At 38.7% G+C, this 14,460-nt stretch overlaps 1 protein-coding gene across 1 annotated transcript in view; it reads left to right on the top strand.

Annotated features, from left to right (window-relative positions):
• The window catches only part of DDX42 (DEAD-box helicase 42), a 39,647-nt gene that overhangs the window by 11,405 nt on the left and 13,782 nt on the right, over nt 1-14,460 (top strand). The window contains exons 2-6 of the mRNA XM_039235910.1: nt 1,639-1,875; nt 3,637-3,787; nt 9,666-9,727; nt 11,088-11,124; nt 11,934-12,083. Coding sequence (XP_039091841.1) covers nt 1,655-1,875; nt 3,637-3,787; nt 9,666-9,727; nt 11,088-11,124; nt 11,934-12,083 — 621 coding nt within the window. The 5' untranslated portion in view covers nt 1,639-1,654. The remainder of the gene's footprint in view (nt 1-1,638; nt 1,876-3,636; nt 3,788-9,665; nt 9,728-11,087; nt 11,125-11,933; nt 12,084-14,460) is intronic.

The following is a 14,460-nucleotide window of genomic DNA, read 5'->3' as shown; positions in this document are numbered from 1 at the left end:
GTACAAAGATACGGCTATATGATAGTTTTCACAACAACATAAAACAGTAGTGGAGAGATGTACTGACATTTAAAGGTGTTCATAGTATTTCATTAGTGAAGAAATTGGTTAACTAAAACAATATAGTATGGTTTGTTTTTAAATTCTGTATATGAGTGTATACACATAATGCAGAAAATATAGCAAAGATATCAAAATTATATATTTGGGAGAGGAAATTTCAAGTAGTTTAAAATTTTGTTCCCTTTTGCTTTCTGGGTTTTCTGGCTTTCTATAAAACTTAGGTAGCTTCTGTTGTTAAAAAAAAGTTTTTTGGTTTTTTTTGGAGCAAAGACTAATAAGATAATACAGCATTTTTAAAATACAGTGTTATTTTTAAACTGACTCGATTGATGCTCAGAAAATTTCATTGTAATCCTTAACCATAGGCTAACTGAGTATTTCAAGCAACGTATCAGTGAATTATGGTTTTTTCCTGGCTAGTGTTCTAGTGGGTATTGCTCAGTAAGTGCATGGTTCATAAGTACCTGTCAGAGACAATTACATAGATACTTTCTACAAATAACTGATCTTTTAAGTTTTGATTCTTTCATTCTTCTAGATGTCATTGTCAGAGAACAATCTTTGATTTTGTTACAGTAAGCATTATATTGTAATTGTAGGTTGTTTTTGTCTTGGGGGGGTGGTTGAGGATCATCACTTTTCCTGGTAGGCTATAATATAAACTCCTTGAGAATAAATATTAAGAGATTAAAGTCTTTTCATGTTGATACTTCTAGTTGCCTAACAAAAACCTAGCACATATCAGATCCCCGAACTATTTGCTGCCTTGTGAGTATTTTTGGCAGCTTAAGGATTTAACTTAAATTAGTGGTCATATAATCTTGAAGGGGATGATATCGAATCTTGCATTCCTGCTTAGATTGTGTTCCCAAAAAATGAGTAACATGGGGCGCCTGGGTGGCTCAGTCGATTAAGCATCCGACTTTAGCTCAGGTCATGATCTCACGGTTTGTGGGTTCGAGCCCCGCGTTGGGCTCTGTGCTGACAGCCTGCTCAGAGCCTGGAGCCAATTTCATATTCTGTATCTCCCTCTCTCTGACCCTCCCCTGCTCACGCTGTCTCTATCTCTCTCTCAAAAATAAATAAAACATTAAAAATAAATTTTTTTTAAATGAGTAACGGTGTTTTCAGTGTTTTACAAAATATGACAGTTCTTTTGAGGTTAGCATATTGCATACTTGAAGTACAGAGTTAAAGAGTTTTCATTCAGAGGCAGAAGTTTAAAATAAAGATGTAGATAGAAGTTGGAAGAGACATAAAACTCCATGGACTATTGATAAAAGTTAAATTTATAATTATTGTGGGGCGCCTGGGTGGCTTAGTCGGTTAAGCGTCCGACTTTCGCTTAGGTCATGATCTCGCGTTCGTGGGTTCGAGCCCCGCGTTGGGCTCTGTGCTGACTGCCAGCTCTGAGCCTGGAGCCTGTTTCAGTCTGTGACTCCCTCTCTCTCTGACCCTCCCCTGCTCATGCTGTCTCTCTCTCTCTCTCTCTCTCTCTCTCTCTCCTAGAAATAATAAATTTAAAAAAAAAAACTTTTTTTTAAATTTATAATTATTGTATCTTGTTCCTCACAGATCAGTCATTGACACCATGAATTGGAATAAAGGTGGCCCGGGCACCAAGAGGGGATTTGGCTTCGGAGGTTTTGCCATCAGTGCTGGAAAGAAGGAAGAACCCAAACTCCCACAACAGTCCCACAGTGCCTTTGGGGCAACCAGCTCTTCTTCTGGATTTGGAAAGTCAGCTCCACCACAGCTCCCTTCTTTCTACAAAATTGGATCTAAACGGGCCAACTTTGATGAAGAAAATGCGTAAGTGGTAATCCTGGTAATTTGGCAAAGGTTGGGATTTGAGATACTCATTCCAGCAACAGAAACAGAGATGAAGAAACCATTTGTTTCCCAAATAATAATAAGACTTCTTCAGTTGCTATCCCCACGGAGTTGTGTTGTTCCTGATAAGTTAAATTGTCGAGTTTATTCATTTGTAGGGAACATAATGCTTGTGTGCTTACTTTTATCTTTCCTTGTTCCAAAAAAGATTTGAGGCCCTTGAAACCTAAATATGACTGAAGAGTTTTAAATAATTCGTGTGGTTTTCGATGGCCTTTACTGAAGTCTTTTATTGGCCCCATATAAGTTGTTTTATGACACAGGCAGTTGTCACAGCTGGTAGAGAGACACATTTGGTCTCAACTCCCAAGTCTGAAAACTGTTATGTGGGAGAAAAGTCTATTCAGATTGTTGCCAGCAGTTTACAGGAAATATATTTAACAATTATCTTTTAACTTGGTAAAGTGATTGTTAATAAAAGCTGGGGTTTGAAGGTTTGAACTCTAATTCCTATAGATTAAAATCTCTTACTGCTCTTGTTTCCAACCTGGTTGTCACCTGCTTGAGATTTTTCCTTTTTTAATTAAGAATTCGAGGTGGGAGTTTTTCAAGTACACAGCGTTGTTTTTAAAAACTGGTATGTTGCAGGAATACAGAAGTAGATGTTTAAGACTTAGCAAAGTCAAGGATCATTCTAAAGAGCAATTTACCAATTCAAGGATACTTTTTCATTAGTTAAATGAACCTATATAAATGAATATGTGTGTGTGTGTATAGCACATAACAGTTGTTAGAGCTTTTAAAATAATTCCTGTGAAGACCTGAAATGCTTTAAAATTTTAAGCAGCAATTGTTATTTATTTAATATTTTGTTGTATTATTATTTCATTTTGAGGTTAAGTCTAAACAGTGTTTTTGTTGTGTTTTAGTTTATAAAGAGCTATAGAGAAGGATACTTTTACAGACTTTGAAGTTGTTTTTTCTGAATATTTAAGAAGTATGGGGAATAATTTTAGATTAAGCATTTATTTTATTTTAAAGTTTATTTATTAATTTTGAGGGAGAGAGCATGTGTGCATGCACATGAGTAGGAGAAGGACAGAAAAAGGGAGAACCTCAAGCAAGCTCTGTGCTCAACTCATGGAACTGTAAGGTCATGACCTGAGCCAAAATCAAGAGTCCAGCACTCAACCGACTGAGCCACCCAGTGCCTCTGAACATTTAGTTTTAATTCTATAAGTTTTCGGTCAGTCCTCAGAAAGTAGCCCAGAACTTCTGAAGTCCCTACCTGGCCTTGTGAATATATTGCTAAAATGTTTTTAAAGGATTACAAAGAAAAAACTTGGGTTTTAATATTTCATACAAAAGTAATTTTTTCCATAGCATCTACTCTAATATTTGCTGCATCTAGTCAACAACGATATACTAAATTTGTACTGAAAACTCATCCTACAGAGCTGGAAATGTGATTTGAATAGACACTAGAAATGGGAGAATTTGTGTGACTGGTTTTTTTTTTTTTTAACTTTTTGGGGGGGTAGTATTAGAATTTCGCATATATTAATAATAATTAATGTTGTTTGCCAAAGCCTGGAGATTCTAACTTAACATGTGGAGTTCAGATCTCTTAATAGTAGCACACACATATATATACACCATAATAAAAATTTCTGTTGAGCAAAGCCTCCACCAATCTTAAATTAAACACTTAATTTATTAATCTTGCATTTTAATTTTCAGATATTTTGAAGATGAGGAAGAAGACTCTAGCAATGTTGATTTGCCTTATATTCCTGCTGAAAACTCACCTACCCGCCAGCAGTTCCATTCCAAACCCCCAGATTCTGACAGTGATGATGATCCCTTGGAGGCATTCATGGCTGAAGTGGAGGCAAGTATCGAGGCTGTTTGTCCAAAGTTTCAGCAGTTAGAAATAAATCAAATTAACCTAGTGATTCAGTCATTTCAGAATTTGTTTTCTGGCCCTTTTTTGTACGAATTTTGCTCTCCTACTCTAGTTTCTTTTTTTTTTTTTATGTTTTTAAAATTTATTTCTGAGAGACAGCATGAGCAAGGGAGGGTCAGAGAGAGAGAGGGAGATACAGAATCTGAAACAGGCTCCAAGCTCTGAGCTGGCTGTTGGCACAGAGCCCAACGCGGGGCTTGAACCCATGAACTGTGAGAACCTAAGCTGAAGTCGGATGCTTAACCGACTGAGCTACCCCGACGCCCCTGTAGTTTCTTTTTTTTTTTTTTTTTTATTTTTTATTTATTTTTATTTATTTTTTATTTTTTTTACAAATAGTTTATTGTCAAATTAGTTTCCACATAACACTCAGTGCTCATCCCCAAAGTGCCCTCCTTCATGCCCATCCCCCCCTCCCCCCCACATCCATCAGTCCTCAGTTTTTGTCAGCATTCAAGAGTCTCTCATGGTTTGCCTCTCTCCCTTTCCCCCACCATTTCCGCCCTTCCTCTCCCCCTTGGTCCCCCGTCAAGTTCCTCCTAATCCTCCTATACGTGCAAACATATGGTATTTGTCCTTCTCTGCCTGACTTATTTCGCTCAGCATAACACCCTCAAGGTCCATCCATGTTGCTACACATGGCCAGATTTCATTGTTTCTCATTGCCATGTAGTATTCCATGGTATAGATAAACCACATCTTCTTGATCCATTCGTCTGTTGATGGACACTTAGGCTCTTTCCATGTTTTAGCTATTGTGGAGAGTGCTGCTATGAACATTGGGGTACATGTGCTCCTATGCCTCAGCATTTCTGTATCCCTTGGGTAAATTCCTAGCAGTGCTATTGCTGGGTCATAAGGGAGTTCTATTGTTAGTTTCCTGAGGAACCTCCACACTGTTTTCCAGAGGGGCTGTACCAATTTACATTCCCACCAACAGTGCAGGAGGGTGCCCGTTTCTCCACATCCTCGCCAGCATCTCGAGTTCTCCGATTTGCTCATTTTAGCCCCTGTAGTTTCTTAAACATACATCCTCATGCCCTGTAGCATCTTCAGAGATGATCGGTGCCTAAAAATTAGGGTAGCTCAAGATTTGTGTGTGTGTTTTGTTTTAATATTTCTTTGTATATTCTTTTTTTCTTTTTTTTTTTAATGTTTTATTTATTTCTAGGAGAGAGAGAGAGAGAGAGACAGCGTGAGCAGGGGAGGGTCAGAGAGAGAGGGAGTCACAGACTGAAACAGGCTCCAGGCTCTGAGCTGGCAGTTAGCACAGAGCCCGACGCGGGGCTCGAACCCACGAACCGCGAGATCATGACCTAAGCGAAAGTCGGACGCTTAACCGACTAAGCCACCCAGGCGCCCCAAGGCAGTTAAACTTCTAAGGAACTTGCTAAAATTATGAATTCTGTATCCTGTACTTTTTAAAAATTTATTTCTAAGAGAGAGAGAGAGACAGCGTGAGCAGGGGAGGGTCAGAGAGAGAGGGAGATACAGACTCTGAAATTGGCTCCAGGCTCTGAGCTGGCAGTCAGCACAGAGCCCCACGCGGGGCTCGAACCCACGAACCGCGAGATCATGACCTAAGCGAAAGTCGGACGCTTAACCGACTAAGCCACCCAGGCGCCCCTCTGTACTTTTAATGTTTACTTCTTATTATCAGTATCAGCATCTATGACCTCCCTGTAGAAACTGAAACTTGTAACTACTTCCTTCTTAAAACTCTTCTCACTAGGCTTCTGTGATTTTGTATTTTGTCCTTTTTCTCCCACCTCTCTGACTTTTGTATTTGTTTACTTTTTATTATGAAAAATTTCAAACACATATAAAAGAATAACATGCCTTTCACCCTGCTTTATCAGTGAACAACTTTTCGCCAATCTTGTGTTATCTAATCCCCTCTTTTAGATTATTTTAAAGTAAATCTCAGATGTACCATTTCATCCATTTGTACTTCTGCATCTCTGTAACACTTAAAAAACATAACTACCATATCATTGTACCAAAAAATATATCATCACCTATCTGATTGTTACTGTTATGATCCTCTTCCAGTTTCTCAAATATTATTCCTATAGTTCTCTATATAGATTTGATATTTTCACTCTTTATACATTCCTGATGACCTCATCTAGTTCTAAAACTTAACGTCTGTGTGAAGAATTCATGTCTTTAGTTCCAGTTTCTCTTTGGTTTCAGCTCTGCTTTTCTAAAACATATTGGCCATTTTTACATGGATGGTGTCCCCCTGGCATCTTTTCTTCCTCAACCAGATCTTTGTCTTATATATTCCTGTTAATGCCAGACAATCAAACCTGTAGATGACTTACTTCATTTAATCCTCAAAATAACAATGGGGATTGGCAGAAAAAATACATGGAAATGTTTTTTAACTAATAAGATTATAAACTGAACCCTTGGGACAAGATCTCTTGCCCCAAATCCCATTGGTGCTGCATGGTAGAGCTGGGACCCTATTTTTTCTTGCTCAGTAGTCCTGAGAGCCCAGCTCTTTCCAGTAAACCATGCTACCTTTCCCCTCATTTGGCAAGTTCTGTTAATCTTTGTAGTATGTTTTGCATCTAATGCTTTCTGCTTCTACTCTAATGAGCCTGCTTTACACTTTGATTACCTCTTGCCTAGTCTACATTTTCTCCCTATCTTAGGCTCTCTGTTTTCCTGTTTATGTGGTACACAGAAACAGAGTAATTAGACTAAAGCATGTTGTTGACGGTGTTATTCCTCTTAAAAACTGTCACTTTGCTGCTTATGAAATAAAGTCCTTCCAGGTTTCTCAGTTACTCGTAACCTAAGTCGTCGGCCAGATCTTGTTTCTAAGAAAGGAGGGAGGAGGGCATCCAATATAGATATTTTTGTTTGGCCCACATACTGCTTTTTAAACATGTGGGCCAGAATTTTTAAGATCAAGAGATTTCATCTAAAAGTTCAGACTCTTGGGACACCTGGGTGGCTCAGTCAGTTAAGCGTCTGACTTCGGCTCGGGTCATGATCTCACGGTTCATGGGTTCAAGCCCTGCGTCGGGCTCTGTGCTGACAGCTAGCCCAGGGCCTGGAGCCTGCTTCGGATTCTGTACCTCCCTCTTTCTCTGACCCTGCCCTCCCTGCTCACGATCTCTCTCTCTCTCTCTCTCTCTCTCAGAAATACATAAAAACATTTTAAAAAATTAATAAAAGTTCAGACTCTTGAGAAGTGGACACTGTGGCAGTACTAAGCCTGCATTCTTGCATGGCAAAAATAGGCTGGTGCTGAGCAAATCATTGCCTGCTCTAGATAGGGCTTTTTCTAGTTCACCTTAGTCTATCAGTCTGTTTTATCTTCTTGACTTTGAGGCTGTCACTTAAAACCATTTATCATCACACTTGTGTTGTAGTTTTCTTATAGTGGAGAAATATTTTTCTGGGCTTAGGCCTCTTATCAAATACCAGAAAATAAAAGACTCAGGGCCGTGTGATACATGAAAAATTACAGCTTGCTGCTTTAGAGTATTCCTGATTGTTAAAGTGAAAGCAAAACATGTCTGTATCTAGAGAAACAACTTTTCGTATCCTGGTTTACTTCCTACCAGTTGTCAGATTGGTACCCATCACTCAGTTTCCCATCTTTGATTTAGAATAACCCCCAGTTACTTGCCTCTTAAAGAGTATGCACTTTTTGGAATCAGTTCCAAATCACACATTCTTTCTGCTGTGTCATTCTGTATCCGAGTTCTTGTAGCACTGTATTTCCACCATAACACCAAAACTATTCAGAACTTTCATGTGCTTTGTAACATGATTCTCTCTGCAAGTGAAGGCAATAAATGTTTTGTCATTTTGGGGTGTCTTACATGTTTTTCTCCCCCACCTTCTTGAGATAATGGACATTTCCCAAAGGGCTCTTTCTTGTTATATCTTGCAATCGCTAGTATTGAATGAGAAAAATCAAGAAATGATTTCTTGATTTTTCTCAGTTTAAATTCAGATTTAATTTTTAGTAGTGCAAGTTGGTGTAACTCTTTTTGAGTGGAAGTATCCAAGAATGGCCCAGTTTCTCCAAGAATGGCCCAGTTTCTCCTGCTTGGCATTCATTTCAAGTAGTTGAAGCTGTAGGAGGATAAATCTTTTTGATATGGTATCATTCTTTTGGGGGTTTTTTGGTATAGTATCAGAAGGGGTTTTGGTGATTTTAGGACAGAGAGATTGGATATTGTCATCTTGCAGAGAGTGTTGTTGCTACAGTATTGCGTTAATCTTTTCTGGAAAGTGTAAGCTTTTCTAGTATTTGATCTCAAGATGATTTATTTTTTGCCAGTGTTTCACAAAAAAGATTTATGTGGGCTTAAAAAAAATATGTGCTTTGTTTGTGGCCCTTTCCCTCTGTTACATTGAGTATTTTGTATGTCTGTCTCAGTTCCTTGAAAAGTAGATTTGTTTGTATGTAGTATTTTATTTTCGAACAACTCCTCTTTATTAGGAACATTTGATTAGATAGAACACCTGACCATGCTAGGTTATAGTTAATGACAGTTTTTTAAATCAAGAAACAACAGTGCAGGATGTGTGTAACCTTAGGAAAAATTACTTAATTCTTCTGACCTTGATTTTCATATGTACAATACAGAGAGTTAGAGCAGTGATTATCAATTTGCTGTATATAGGAATTACCTATGAAATATGTAAAGTACATGCATTTAACTTCATCTCCAAGGATTCTGGTTTGGTAGGTTCAGAGCAGTGTTTTCCCAACTGCAGGACTTGGCATTTGGGGTGTGATAATTTGTTGTGGGTGTTGTGGGGGCTGTCCTGTATATTGTAGGATGTTTATCAGCATCTGTGGCCTCTGTCCACGAGATCTGGTAACACCCCCTCCTGCTCCCCACTTCCCCCCACAGAAGCAACCAGAAATGTCTCCAGACATTGCAAAATGTCCACCAAGGGCAGTATCACCCCAGGTTGGTTGAGAACAGTCTTTCCAAAGTCACATCCAGAAATTTGCAGGTTTTTTTTTTTTTTTACTAGCCCCATTGTTAGTTTGATGTAAAAGGTCTTAAGCTATACTTTTAGAAAAGCTAATTTGCCTGAATTTAAGGCCTTTTAACAGCCACAATTCATTTTTTATTTTTTTATCTTTTTAATGTTTTTTATTTCTGAGAGAGAGACAGCGTGAGCTGGGGAGGGTCAGAGAGAGAGGGAGATACAGAATCCGAAACAGTCTCCAGGTTCTGAGCTAGCTGTCAGCACAGAGCCCGACGTGGGGCTCAAATCCAGGAACCGCGAGATCATGACCTGAGCCGAAGTTGGACGCTTAACTGACTGAGGTACTCAGGTGCCCCCATTTTTGTAAACCGTAACCAATCAAGTATTTTTTTCTAATTTTCCCATGTATGTAATCCAATCCACGTATAGCCAAGGTTTTAGAAAATTTAGGTATTTCTCTTTGAAAAAATACTTATTGGGGCACCTGGATGGCTTAGTTGGTTAAGTGTCTGACTCTTGATTTCGGCTCAGGTCAAGCTCTCACAGTTTGTGAGTTCAAGCTCCATGTCAGGCTCTGCACTAACAGCACGGAGCCTGGTTGGGATTTTGTCTCTCTCTCTCTGCCCCTGCCCTGCTTTCTCCCTCTCTTTCAAAATAAATAAACATTTTAAAAAATGTCAAAAGTGCCATTTGATTGCATCAAGATATAATTGTCAAAACAGCCCAAAACTGTGATGGCATTTGTTCAGATCTAAAAATTCTTTATAAAATAATCTCCCTTGTAATGTTTTCAGTGGATATGATTCCATACAACTTTTTGTTTCATTAGGATCAGGCAGCTAGAGACATGAAGAGGCTTGAAGAAAAAGACAAGGAAAGAAAAAACGTAAAGTAAGTTGTTTTCTTCTCCCTCACAAAGGTTACGTGAAAAATGCTAATGTATTGCAAAGCTTATTCCTCCAGAGTTTATAGAGAAAAATTAAAACACACAATTGTCTTGACTTGAAGTTACTCCTGTATCTTGAATATTATTTCCGTAGGTAATAGAGATCACAAAAATCTTGCATTTGCAATAATAAGCATTCTTTTTGTAGAATAGTATCTGGTGTTTAATTTTAAATAGTTTTTTAGTAGATACAAGAGTGAATTACAGTAGGAGTTAAGAGAGTATAATTACTAAAGTTTGGGCCCATTGTTCTGAGTTTTGTCCCATAATTAATATAAAATAGGTTAATGCATGTATGATTGACTATGAGGTGTGATAGTGATTATTGTGATAAAAAGGTATGTTAATAAATGACATAACTTGGTTTACTTAAAGAGTGATATCCTGCTTTAGCAACTAATCAGAACTTGAAATACCTGATTTTCTGGGAAGGAGAATTCTCCTCTTTCCCTTGCTGAATACACTCCTCCTAAGGCTTTTGCTACCAGGCACAGGTAGGCGTGGTTGGATTTCCCTGACTGCCTCAAGCCCTCCCCAAGGTTCCTGTGCCATATGGAGGTTCAGCCCTCTCTTTGGTGCTTACTGTGTGTTGGACCCTCTTCCGGCTGCCCTGCACTAGTGATGTTGCTTGCCTTGAGAACAGCAAGTGCTCTAGATTAGGCAGAAGGTCTGATTAGAAAGACATGGTTGTGGGAACTTAGCAACCGTACTTTCTGTAGCTCCTGACAGGCGCTGCAAGTGGTGATGGCCCCCTTCTCCATGGGAACTGTTAAGGAGTTTTAGTACCAAAGTTACAAAAGAATTGAGATAGTTTTTCTCTGTCCCCAAGGATTTTGGCTAAATCCAGCACTCCAGAGCTAGAAACTCTGGGGAACATTAAAACTGTGACATTTTTTTTAGTGTCTACCAAATAGAGAAGGTTTTGTTTTTGTTTTTGTTTTGTTTTTTTAATAAAATGCAGTTTGCTTTTTAAAATGCATTTCACAACTGCATTGTGTTTGTCGTATAGGGTTGACAAGGCCAGGATCCTTGGGTATCTATCTTCAAAAGTTTTACTCCTTATCTTCATTAGAAATTGATGTTTCTAGGGGTACCGTATCATCCCATGCAAACTGCAGCTTCTAGAGTGAAGCCACACATGTATGATGGATGGATAGTTTACAGTGTGCTTATTGCTGCTTTGTTATTGTTAGTGTTGAGTGTTCCTGTGCTACTGTATGGAATTCAACACTGATCTGCTATAAGTGTGGAGCTGGGTATGTGGAACATTTGCAGGGAAGTTTGTTTCTCCGCTTGTTTTTCCAGGGGTATTCGAGATGACATTGAAGAGGAAGATGACCAAGTGAGTTCCTATGCAGTATTTCTATCTTTTATTTTTACCCCACAAAGTCTATCCTGGGGACAAGCTAGAGCTTGCCTTCACTAAAATGGCCATTCGTTGCTTCTTTTCTACATGTATGACTAGTTGGTAATAGAAAAATTCACATGGCTTTCCCCCATGTTGAAGATGGAATTTTTGATCAACTAGGACATCAAAAACAAATCATGAGCTTTATTCAGCTTGATTTTTTTTCAAAATTAATGTTTATACTGCTAAATCAAGAAGTAATATGGGATCTACTGATGGCCTCTAGCAACATCTAACCACTACCTCTTTCTAAGGGTCTGTTTGTGATTCTTGTATTTCAAGATGGAACATTTACTGTCCTTTAGTATTTTTTTCCCCAATGTTCAGTTGTGGGATGGTGAGAAGGGAACCAGAGTGAGCACTAGCCCTTTCCAGGTTTGCGACCCTTCTAATCAGTGTCAGCTTCCAAACTTGGAGTGGCAAATCCACAGCATGTGTTCCACAGCTCTGGGCAGGTTAGGTAGACACCCCAACCCTGGAAGCCTGTGGGACAGACAGATTTGTAAAGCTTCTTGTTAAATGAGTTAAATCATTGTGTAGTACTAACTGTCGCATTCATTTTTTCTGATTGTCCCTGTGAATACTGCTATTGTTAAAGGAATCATTGCTAGTAAAAAAGTCTTGCCTTATTTGGTAGGTATTTAAACTGTGCAGTCATCTGGTACACTGTGTGCACCAATTACAGGAGCAGAAATGTTCTTTGTTGTATTTGGATATGATTATGTTGTTGTGCTTTCCTGCAGGAAGCTTATTTTCGGTACATGGCAGAGAATCCAACTGCTGGTGTGGTTCAGGAGGAAGAAGAAGATAATCTGGAATATGATAGTGATGGAAATCCAATTGCACCTTCCAAAAAAATCATTGATCCTCTTCCTCCCATTGATCATTCAGAGGTATGGTGTTTCTTGCTGAATTTGATTCTCGTTTCAAAAGCTGATAGTTCTCTTTAGCTTTAATGTTAGGTTTTTGCAATATCTTAGTAATCCTGATTCATACTCCTTATGTCATGAAAATATGTGTTCTTCGGGATCTTCTCATGTCTGCTCTGTGGTTGAGTCCAAAAGTGACTGAATGGTTGAGGCTTTGTAGTCTCTGCTGTTTTTAAAAGTACAGCTGAATCATTTGCTCCCATTCGATTTTAGGCTAAGAATTTTTTTCAGGCAATTATACCTGTTTTCCAGACCATCGTCTACCTTTCAAAATGGGCCCTTGAATCCACTTATGTTTTTTAATTACTGTAAGTCTTGTTTCTCTCAGATCTGGGGCAGGTGAAAAGCTGTTTCTTCAAAGTGGAACTAGGAATTCTAGCATCCTTAGGTCAGGAAAAAAGAATGAGGATTCTGGTATATCCACTTGAAAAAAATTGGTATTTCATTCAGGTTAAATATCAGACTAGACCTTGCATGCCTTAGGGTCTAGGTCTAGGACACTGGTTCTCACAGTGTGGTCCAGGGACTCCTAGAAGGGTCTGTTCAGGGAGTCCACAAAGTCCAAAGAATTTTCAGGAGTGCCTGAGTGGCTCACTTAAGCTCAACTCTTGATATCAGCTCAGGTCGTGAGATCAACCCCCACATGGGACTCCTCAAGCCGATCATGGAGCCTGCTTGGGATTCTCTCTCTGTGCTTCTGCCCTGCTCTTTCTCTCTCAAAATAAATAAACATTATTTTAAAAAAAAGTGAACACTTATCAACTCTTAGTATACTATCAAAGAGTAAAAATCCACAATAATTTGAAAAGATTATTACTCTCTTCCCTTTCCAATTACATGTTTGTGAGGCCAGATTTTCCTCATAGGCTTCAATCAAAGCAATATGCTGCAATGATCTCAATAGAGTAAGAACCAATTTCTTTTAAGTAGGTAGAGCATCTGACTCTTGATCTCAGGGTTGTGAGTTTGAGCCCCATATTGGGTGTAGAGATTAAGATCACTTAAATAAAACCTTAAAAAAGAGAGATTTGTAACAATGCAAAACAAGGCTATGACTTTTTAAAAATTAAAGCTTTTATGTTAAAATATAATGAGTGTATTCTCAAATGAATACATCTTAAAAGACATTTCTCAGTATTAGTTTTAATATGGTAAATATCAGTGCATGAAACCCACACAAGCAAAAGCTCTTTGTGTTTTTGAGGCCGCCTGAGACGAAAAAGTTTTGAGAACGACTGGTCTAGGCTAGAGTATGGATTCAATTTTTGAAATATTTCCTTTTGCACAGATGCTACCAAATAATGCCTTGGTATTTTACATGTGGCAGATGAAACTAAGTATGTGAGACTGATATGGGAGGAAGCATCTATGACAAAGGATGACAGTCCACTAAGGAAGACTAGATAAGCACTTGAAATAATCATCTCATAAGATGTTTGAGATCCTTGATGAAGCTCTCAAACCTCACCGTCATGCTGGGGTGGCCCACTGTTGTTCTCATGTAGTGTGAGCAGCCTGCTCGGAGAGACAGGCAGTACGGAAAGGATAACCTTTCTGCCTATAAGTAGCTTTCTTCACATTCATGTCATGTATTTGTTTGTACATTTATTACTCTATTCATTTCATACCCGTATACAAAAAATTACATATTTGGTTTTTTATTTATTTTTATATTTTTAAATGTTTTATTTATTTCTGAGAGAGAGAGAGGCAGCGTGAACATGGGAGGGTCAGAGAGAGAGGGAGATAACAGAATCTGAAGCAAGCTCCAGGCTCTGAGCTAGCTATTAGCACAGAGCCTGATGCGGGGCTCGAACCCATAAACCGTGAGATCATGACCTGAGCCAAAGCTGGATGCTTAACTGACTAAGCCACCCATGCCCCCCAAAAAATTACATATTTGTATGTAAAATTTGTGAACAAGAGTTCTTGCCCTCATGAAGCTTCCATTCTGATAAAGAGAAATGAAGAACATCCTGTTATAGCTCAGTACAGCATTGTGAGGAGCATTCCAAAAGATTCTATTAATTTGTTGGTAATACCATGCAAAGACAAACTTTAGGCTGCATCCAGAATTAATATTTTATTGTAGGTCTATTATGTGATTAAAGAGAATCAGGTAGCCAAATTCGTAAGTGGTGATAATGCCTTTTTTTTTTAATTATTTTTTTAATTATTTTTGAGAGAAACAGTGTCAGTGGAGCAGGGGCAGAGAGAGAGAGAGAGAGACAGAGGGAGACACAGAATCCGAAGCAGGCTCTAAGCTTTGAGCAGCTGTTAGCACGGAGCCCAGTGTGGGGCTTGAACCCACCAACCATGAGACATTGACCTGAGCCGAAGT

This window comes from Hyaena hyaena, unplaced genomic scaffold, assembly GCF_003009895.1.
Source record: "Hyaena hyaena isolate Hyena2069 unplaced genomic scaffold, ASM300989v1 scaffold_104, whole genome shotgun sequence".
Classification (NCBI taxonomy): domain Eukaryota; kingdom Metazoa; phylum Chordata; class Mammalia; order Carnivora; family Hyaenidae; genus Hyaena; species Hyaena hyaena.
Note: the sequence above shows the minus strand (reverse complement) of the source record. Positions and strands in the feature narration are given on the sequence as shown.